This window comes from Buteo buteo, chromosome 6 (genome assembly GCF_964188355.1).
Source record: "Buteo buteo chromosome 6, bButBut1.hap1.1, whole genome shotgun sequence".
In the NCBI taxonomy this organism is placed as follows: domain Eukaryota; kingdom Metazoa; phylum Chordata; class Aves; order Accipitriformes; family Accipitridae; genus Buteo; species Buteo buteo.
Window position 1 is genome coordinate 40,962,682 of NC_134176.1, and position 9,934 is coordinate 40,972,615.

At 38.3% G+C, this 9,934-nt stretch overlaps 1 protein-coding gene across 6 annotated transcripts in view; it reads left to right on the top strand.

Annotated features, from left to right (window-relative positions):
• Positions 1–9,934, top strand: part of PTGR2 (prostaglandin reductase 2) — a 35,811-nt gene that overhangs the window by 11,274 nt on the left and 14,603 nt on the right. For 3 of the 6 annotated variants that reach the window (XM_075030612.1, XM_075030616.1, XM_075030613.1), the window contains 4 exons: positions 960–1,081; positions 2,322–2,409; positions 3,170–3,209; positions 4,485–4,716. In XM_075030612.1, coding sequence (XP_074886713.1) covers positions 960–1,081; positions 2,322–2,409; positions 3,170–3,209; positions 4,485–4,549 — 315 coding nt within the window. In that variant the 3' untranslated portion in view covers positions 4,550–4,716. Of the gene's footprint in view, positions 1–959; positions 1,082–2,321; positions 2,410–3,169; positions 3,210–4,484; positions 4,717–6,031; positions 7,077–7,276; positions 7,488–9,934 lie in introns of those variants that run through there. The other 3 variants (XR_012650784.1, XM_075030614.1, XM_075030615.1) reach the window with 3 other exon arrangements.

The following is a 9,934-nucleotide window of genomic DNA, read 5'->3' on the forward strand; positions in this document are numbered from 1 at the left end:
TAATGTTTAGACTAAGTCAGGGATTTTTCAGCTTCTCATGGCCAGCCAGCAAGAAGGCTGAGGGGCATAAGAAGTTGGGAGGGGAGACAACCAGGGCAGCTGACCCAAACTGGCCAAAGGGGTATTCCATACCATGGGATGTCATGCCCAGTCTATAAACTGGGGGGAGTTGGCCTGGGGGACAGATCGCTGCTCGGGAACTAACTGGGCATCGGTCGGCGAGTGGTGAGCAATTCCATTGTGCATCACTTGTTTTGTATATTCCGACCCTATTTTTATTATTGTCATTTTATTATTATTATCATCATCATTATTAGTTTCTTCCTGTCTGTTCTATTAAACTGTTCTTATCTCAACCCATGAGTTTCACCTTTTTCTTTCTGATTCTCTCCCCCATCCCGCTGGGGGTGGGGGAAGTGAGTGAGCAGCTGCGTGGTGCTTAGTTGCTGGCCGGGGTTAAACCACGACAAGGCTTCACAAAGACCAGATCTGCTGGGCCTCCATAAAGACTCTTGACCAGCCCTCTTCATTATTAATGTGAAACTACTCTGTCTCATGGCAGGGAGGCTTTGGTGGTAATGCCATCTTTGGGAGCTCTAAATCACAGCTGTATCCAACAGCTGTATCAAACTTATTTGTCCTATTACCCCTCTCCTTCTGACAAAAAGGGCACACAGGAAGATAACAATTTCTTATATTCCTTATATTTAATGCCTTTTTAAATGACACATAGGTAGTATAGCATTTATTTTTTCACTGTTGCTCCGCATTTATCTATTTGAATGTTGTCATAGGTTAAATGGGACTGCCTGCAATTCTCCCACTCTTTTCTAGGAAATTTGGCTCTAAATAAGGATACCCATGTGCAAATTTTGCAATATTATCTATTGCATCTCTGGAAAATTTAGTTTCTGAGACCAAGTAATGTAATTTTTCTCACTTTGTGCTGTCCCAAACAGATGAATCAGGACAGCCATATCATTCTGTGTGGACAGATTTCTCAGTATAACAAAGATGTGCCTTATCCTCCTCCGCTGCCTCCTGACATAGAAAAAATACAGAAAGAAAGGAATATCACAAGGTATGTTTTTCTTCCAGAACTTGTGACCAGGTTCCAGGTAGATTGCTCATGAGGTGTTGTGACTCTGATGTTCGGGAGATAGTCTGTAGATCTGCGATAGGCACCTGGTAATCGCAACAGAATGTTGCCATACTAAAAAAGGAAACTATAATCACAATGTCAGTAAATCCTTTCTCTTATATTTGTCTGTATCAGCATAAAAAATGGGAGAGGTTATTGTTACCTGTTAACATAGTTGTCTGTAATGCTTTGTTTGTGGTTGCTTGATTTAGTTCTGGAGTCTCTGACATTGTTCAGTACGAGGTAAGGTGTTACCATGGTTCTGTTCTCAGATGTTTTGCAGAGTGCTTTCTCTCCAAGTGTAGTAGTTCAGGCAGAGAGAAAATCAAATATTTTTAAAGTAAGGATGCAGCTGATGCAGTGATTGTGTTGAAATTACATTTTTTGTATTTGGGTGTTTGTTAGATAATGGGACTGTAGGTGTGACAGATGTATACAGCTAAAACACTGATTTTTGTTATGACTCTGGGAATTGCTGAATCTCCTGTGAGGATTCAGCTGGAGCTAAGGCAGAGATTAGGAGCAAAGTCTTAGGAGATTTTTCATTCATTGCATTGCAGAAAGTTGGGGAGACTTTCTGTGCAAATGGATTGACCTTTTCTAATTAAAATTCTTTCCTTGTGCCTGTTACTGTTGATTGCACTTTTAAAAAATAGATCCTAAAATACACCATGCATATTAGAAGGCAGTGGAGAATTTAGTCAGGATGTTGATACAAGTAATTATTGGTTTTGATGATCACTTCAGTTTCTCTTGATTGCTATAGACAGCTGTGACAGCAGGATATGCAAAATTTTGGGGAGCCTGAAAGTTACTTTATACTCGCCATCTTGTTGCAGGTCCATCAATTATTCTCCCTACCACAAAAAAAAAGTAAAAAAGAATAGGAATTTGCTCACGTTTTATGGACATTTCCTTATTCTGGCAATACTACTTGATTTTTATTACTCTTCTCTCTGATACTTGAACAGAATTACTTGTCTAAGACCAATGTTACTGTCAAGCTCCCACTGCAGGGAGCTGTCTCAACAAGCTGGCAAAGGTCTGAGCTATGTCTCATTGTAATTAATACTCATAACCCTTCAGTTTCAGTAATGCTGTTTCCTGAAAAGATTTGTAAAGATTTTAAAATATGCTTATCAACATTTTTTAAATCAAGACTTATTCTTTTCTTTCACAGGGAAAGATTCTTAGTGTTGAACTATATGGACAAACAAGAAGCTAGTATATTACAACTCTGTCAGTGGATCCAAGAGGGTAAACTGAAGGTAGGAACTTTTACATTTAATCTGTGGCCTTTGATACTATCTCCTCAGATCATGGCCTGACTGCAAGTCCAATTTCTTTGTCCCTGGCTCTCTTACCATGCCTCAGAATTGAACAGATGTTCTTAAGAATAAGTATAGTGTAAGTAAATATAATTGAAAGCTTATTAGGTAGCACTGTTTTAGTAGGTACTTGCTGAGGATGGTGTGAGTGTAGTATGACAGACTTCTCTAATTACATGCTGCTGATGTCTGTATTCTTTCTTTCAGCATACGGTGCAAGTGCTTTTTTACTAAGGGATCAGACAGATCTTCAAAAATATGTATTTTCAAATACCTGATTAGTTAGTATCCTGAATGTTTTTGGGGATCTTGTCTGAAATTTTGTTTCAAGCTTTATAATCACCATTTATTATTTTGTGATGGGTAGATGCTTTATCCATTCCTTCCCTGTGGGGTCAGTCTAAATTAGTTTTTGATTCTTCAGGTGATCAGTAAATTTTTCTTGGGAAGATCCTGAGACTTGAAATTTTGGCAGGGGCAGGGATGTTCCAGTTCTGATTGAAGAATTAAATCACCTACACATTTATCAGAAAGTATTCACTCTTCTCTTAATGAAAGAATCTGGCCCAAACAGAGCACTATCCATTGTAGCAAGAGAATTCTTTAGATTTTGCTAGTTTCTGTGGCAGTTTCATGGCATGTTTTTAAGGAATGTTAATCTTGTTTGAAGAAAGCTTAAAGGACTTGTTTGTATTGACAGGTCAGAGAGACTGTGGTAGAAGGCTTAGCAAACATTGGTGGTAAGATTTTTTTACACCATTTTCTAAGAATAATAATCTGATTAAATACAATGACAGTAGAGGTTAACTACCTCCTTTGTTTCATTTGCCGATTCAGATTTTTGTATTTTATCTAAACCATGATTTTTATGTTATAATACAGTATTTTTTTCCACAAGGTATTAAAATATTCTGAGAGAAGATTATTTTATGTTAAAAAAATAATCGAATATAGATTTTGAGATTTTTGGTTTGTTTGTTTTACTATTGTGGGGGGAATTGCTAAACTGCTGCCTTAGCAGCTGATGATAGTCATCCAGATCTTAAAGATGTAAAGAGCTGCCCATTTCTTAGAACTTGTGTGTAAGATAATGTTATTTTGGAAATCTCAAAGTTATACTTTAAAAACCCCAATATCTAACAGTGCTTGTTATTGGATTTGCCAACAAAAAATAAATTGAAAAGTGCAAACAGGAAAGGGGAAAGCATATCAGCAATTGCTAAACAAAGTAAAAAATAATTTCTTTTAAAGAAACAAAATAGCCTGTAGCCTGTTCAAAAAATCTATAACAAAGAAAACACAAAAATGAAGGGGGTCTTGTGACTCCAGTGAGGCAAAGTTAGAGAGCCAGGTGATTCAAGATGTACTCTAAGAATGCTTCCCTTTCAAGTAAGGGGGAAGAGTATGATTTAGTCCATTTAGTCTTTAGTCCCACAAGATTGGAAATCAGTAGAATTAAGTGATAGCCAAATCTTATAAATTTGGTTTAGTCATTGCTACTTACGGGTATACATACGTATTTTGAAGGAATTTGATCAAATATAGCAGTCATATTTCATAATTTGTTTACTCAAAGATTTATTCTTTTGTACCAGTTTCTCACATTTATTGTATTACGTAGAGTATTTATAAACCTTTTCCTTTCACAAAGGTCTGTGAAACCCACAGCATTTGTGGGCTCTCCAGTCACACCTTGTCTTTCTGGTTGGTATTTGTATGGCATATCACAAAAGCAGCAAATGTAATCATTAACTTGTATAGGGCCAAAGCATTGCTTACAAATCAGTTGTTTTAATTATTACGCAAAACTGCCCTTAGCAGTTTATTACAGACTAGCTTTTTTTTTTCTTCTTAATTTAGCATGTCATTAAGGGTAAATATGTTTATGTCCAAAATGTGATCTTCTTTTTTGGGGAGCTGTAATACATTTGCTTCTACCATTTTTTTTTTTCTTTTTAAAAAGTTATGTGGCGGATTTTGCTTGGTACTAACTTATTTCATTATTTCTCTTGAAGCTGCTTTCCAGTCCATGATGAATGGAGGCAATATTGGAAAACAGATTGTCTCCGTTTCTAAGTAGAAGTCATTGCTTTGGGAAAAATAATTGGATTCTGTCTCTTAACAGTGAGCAAGTTTTTACTTATACTAATTTCCATTTTAATTAAACCATTGAGTTGTTCTGTATGTACTGAAAGCAGAGATTCTGGGATGCTAATAAACTAAATAGAACTGGAAACAGGAATGCAATCATTTATACTAGAAACGAGTAATGTGTTCTTTGACATGATTTTGACAGTTGCCAGCTAGCACACTTGCAAATATTTCATGGATATGGTTTGAAAGGTAGAACATCCCAGGAACCATTTCCAATAAGCAATTCGTATGCAGCCACCTAGTTTTGGTCATTAGAAGAATTTACTAGTGTAGATGTGCACCATTCCCATGCTAGTTTGTCTCAGTGCCCAGGCACTTCTCTAGGAATTTTTAATTTACTAGTGTAAGTTTGCCCTGACAGTCCAATCAATCTGGCTAATAATTTTAGAATTTAACTGTTCTCATTTTTACTGGTAATTGCAATGAAAAATTCCATTTCTGAATTCAAGGTCTCTAATAACAAAGGTATTTCCATTTTGCCATCTGGAACAAATTGCCACTGTTCTGTCTCGTTCATTTCTCTATATTCTATCATTATATCCCCTATTTTCAGAGCACTTGAAACCTAATTCATTTACAATTCCATCTGCATACAACCTGAGACTTTTATCAGAGATAGGTTCAGGTATAGGGTGAGCCTTACTTATTCTTCTCTATCTTTGCATTCCAGACTTAAGTGAAGTTTTCTTTTTAGAATTCCTTTTCTAAAATCTGCTGTATCTTATTTTTGTGGTAATCTACGCGATTTCACTAGTTTTGCTGGTTTTCACACCTCTCCAGAGTGACAGACAGGGAATCTCAAAACGCTGCTTGATGACAGAAGGTAACTTTGCAGACAGTTGACCTTCTGTTCCCTCATTAACTTATCTTGGCTCAGAATTTTTGGTCTAACAATGCTCTTTTACCATCTCAATGGGGAAACTTGAAAAAATGGTCACCATTTCCAAGTTTGACTAGCATAATCCCAAACCAAATGGGACTGATGAGATTAAGTATGTGTCCTCAAAAGGGAGGAACAGAAAAGGGAACAGATAATTATCTTAAAGGCTTTAGAATTCCACTACTATGTACATTTAGAGACATTAACAGGTATTTATTTAGAGAATAGGATTGTTCATGACACATTCTGATTTACAGGGGACTGGTTTTGGTTTTAATTTGTTTGCCTTTAAGAGAAGTGCTTCCAAACAGCAGGGTCAGCTGAACTGTCCAGAGAATGTATTATCTAGATCTGGGTGAGTCACCACCTAGGCCAAACTAAATGGAATCCAAGGACTAGGAAAGAAACACTATGCAATAAATTTGGCATCATAAATAATTTTGCCTGCTGTGGAAAGTAAGATAACAAGTATCAAAATTGCCTAATATGGTTGTGAGCAATGTGAAAAACATTAATTTCATTTCCTAGTGCTGAAGCTGGCCCTGAAAGAAGGAAGCACGCAGTGACGGATGCCATAAACTTTGAGGAAGAGAAGGACACCTGCAGTATAGTATTAGATGGTCTAAAATCTTCCAGTATGCATTTTTCAACTACAAAACTAGTGACTGGTTCACTTTCAGCTACACTGTGAATCCAGTATCAGTATAACTAACTCAACCAGCATTAAGTGTCACACTGGGCCAAAATTTTTATGCAGTAAAATCAGTATGGTCATAGTTGGCAGAAGACAGAAATGAAGACAGAAAGCAACAGGTGAATGAAATTCTAGGAATTCCTGCATATTGACTGTTTATAGATGGTAACTCAGTTGTGAAAGTTAAGCAATGCAGGCTTGTAAGGCTTGATAATTCATATGTATATTAAAATGAGAGGCAGGAGGAAATGCAATGATCCTGAGCACTGTCTCTAGACTTGGATTCTTGTCATGTCAACTGGATTTAATGGAAGGGGAGCTGATGGGAATACAACCTTTCTAATCAGCAGCTCTAAAGAGTGTGCTGATGTTTCCATTGTCCCCTTTCCTTTCTTCCCTCCCGTGTGCTCCCACATGCATATGCCTGATAGGAATATTCAGACTGAAACAGCATCACCATCACTCTATGCACCCCTTATTCTGCATTCAACTTCTGCCATGCAGCAGATTAGCCTTAATGCACTTTAACACACTTAATCTTTCTGAATAATCGTCCTCATCCTTACAGTTCATTCCTAAAGCAAATATCTAAATGTAAAAGAAAACAGCCCCCTCCACTTACATGACCAACGATTAACACTCCACACGCCGGCAGCAAAGCTGGTCTTAACCTGAGGCTCTGTTGCTACTGCTCTTGAAAATTGTTATCCATGCAGGAGTATTTTTACAAATGAGAGTATTAGTATTGCGATTCCTGCCGAGTTGAAATAGTATGAGTTTTAATTAGGAACAGAAAATCCTCCATTGAATTTGGTGGGAGTTTTTTGTGTGTCTGTCTAATGGTACATAAATAAACATGGCGCTTTTTGGGGCATGGTGTCACCATGGTGTTTTCCTATTTTCTTCCACTCTTGAAGGGTAACCTCTTCCCACAGTCAAGTTTCAATGTCCTGTAACATGCATTTCCCCATATTTGGCTTCCTCCAATCTATCAATTTTATTTCAGTTTCAACAGCCTGTTTTGAGAAAAAATGCCTTTTAGTCTTAAAACTGAGAACTGTTCTTCTGTTTTATTCCAGCCTGCTTGGAAGAAAGTATATCATAGGGTAGTATCCAAAGCCAGCTAATTAAATACCTGTATATTTCAGAAGAGACTTCAACTGTGGGCTGTGGTGAGTTTGTGTTGTATGAATGTAAGAAAGCAATCATAACAATAACCACTACTAAAAAGGTGTTACAATGTTGTTTTCTTTTCATATGTTATGGGTGAAGGCCTCAGTCTGATATATGTATGTTTCCAGAGTTGCATTTGTTTGTCCAAAGTACAAATTACTCCAGAACGAGCTCATCTCTGGCACTGTGAGTTGACACACCTTCCAGGAATGACAGTCCTCTAGGAAGTTATTTTTCACGAATTTCATAAAGTATGATAAAACTATAAAATTCCCAGCACTATTATTTTTACAGGAATTGCTTAGTAATCTACACAAGTGGTAAGCCTATTAAGAGCTGATGATGTGAGGGGTGATCCAGAGTGAGATCATGCTGAGATACTGATCCTTTACCGTAATAAAGGCAGCTTGATTGCAGCAGCATTCCTGTAGTTAGGTAAGCTATGGAGGGCAATACAGGTTCTATCAGCATTAGTCAAATGGCTCCAGGGAAAAAAGGAAAAAAAAAAAAAAAAAGATGGGGACAGTAAGTAAACCTCATCCTGGTACCCCCAAAGTTTAGGATTCTCACAGAAGCATTTCTTTACCTGTCAATCCTGGCTCATGTTACCTTTTAAGAATAAATAAAAATCAAAGGGAGGAAATGCTTTAAACCAAATGCCCAGAGTTGTAAAAAATATTAATACATCTTTTTTTTTCACCTTGTCTTAATTTCTTAATTATTGTAATAGTGTGACTCTTCAGCAATTATATCTTTTGCACTATACGAGAGGTCTCATTTAACAGAGGGTGACAAATAACTGGTAACAAAAATCTAAGACGCTTTGGATGTAGTAGATAATAGTCACTGGCTGCAGAAGCACCAGCGTTTGTCCCATGAAGCTTTACCTTAAAAAGAGGGCGAAGGATAGTTCATGAGATCTTAAGCCAGGGCAAGCATGAGTTCAGAGTAGGAGTTGTGTGACCACAGTGAGGTACTAAGAAGTTCAGCTATACAATCTTTATAAATAAGCATTTCTTGTTGCAAAGGGTAATAAAACTTAAACAGTATTGGCCAGAGAGACTTTTTTTCCTTATTTTTCTTTGAGCCAATCTTCTGGTTTGTATTTGGTAAAGTTTTATCCACTCCCATTTCCATCCCTTCTCCCTTTGCACCTTGAAGAGTTGCTGTTGGCTGTCATGTGTTTAATTTTCTTCCTTTCTGCTTTCTTACCCTCTGTTTTTTCCCCCCTTTTCCTTAACTACTTTTTAATTCATCATGTTTCTTGTCCTCTTTGTTGGCTTCTTCCTTGATAATAAGAAAAACATGCTTTTTTTTCATAGGAGCACTGATTAGTGGTTTAGTGCTAGGCTGTGTATTTTGGTGTCAGGATTTAATGGAAAATGTCAGCAATACCATGAAAAGAGCTTGCCAGCCCAGACATAAACGTTTCTTACTGCAGTTTATAGTAGCTGTTGTTACAAAATTGAAGAGAGTGAAGGCAGTTGCCTTTCAAATAGCTTCATCTTTTTATTCTATATTTTAATGCATTGATCGTGGAAGAAGCAGGTGCAGGATTACTTAGTCCTGTTGTTTGTAACATTGCTCTCCTCTATTGCTACACTGCCTTTCTCTTTACTGGGTTCTCTTCACAGTGGGAAATGTTTGTACAATCCATAAATAGACTGCCAGGGGATAAAAGGAGAGCATAGGCAGATGGTATTATCCTGCAATAAGAAAGAGTAACAGCAACTGGAATAAGCTCCAAACCAAGAAAATATTTTGTGAGACACAACTGGGAACTCTTTAGGAAAAGCACAGAAAGAAGCGGAAATGAGTCAAGACCTTTTAGCCACAGGAGCACAGAATTTTGCAACCAGAAAGATACCTTGGATAGTAAAATTCAGTTTTGTTACAGCTCTCTGGGCAGAGTGGTGGTAAGAGGGTGGCTGAACAGGTCAGCAGTATTGAAAGAAAACCGAAAGCATGAAGTTGCAAAGCAGTGTTTATGCAAGCATAGGGAGGTGCCATTTATTTTTGTAGGAGACCATCTGAGGGCAAAGGGTGAGAGATGGCAGTAGGGTTTTATGGGTCTACCCGCCTCTGCTCCAGCCTCTTCTTGGAGGGGCTTCTTCGGATCTCTGAGACCTTCCCTCACTCCCTACTGCTCTGCAAGAAGGAGCCTTCCTCACCCCATCCGCGCCTACTTGCTTTCCTTTGCCTCCCAGGTGGGGGAATGTGGGAAGGGAAAGTAAAGGGCCAAGGACCAAGCTGTGAAGGGGTGACGTTTGGACAGGAGCCAGCACAGTTGGACTTTCTCCTGGCTCTGAGGGAGGGCAGGATGCCACCTACTGGTGCTTTTCCTGCTGGGATGGAGCTGCCTTTATGTCCCACTCCCCCAGAGTAACACCTACATCTCTGCTTTCGGCAATAACAGTCCCATTAGAAGGCTGCCTTGGAAGCCATCAGCGTTTCAAACTGGAGCAGCCTGGTCCCTGTCCTCGGGCCAGCAGACTCTCACCTCTGCCTAGGCCGGCTCCAGAAAGGGGTTCTCTCTCTTTGAACTTTTGGAGCTGGTTTGTCTT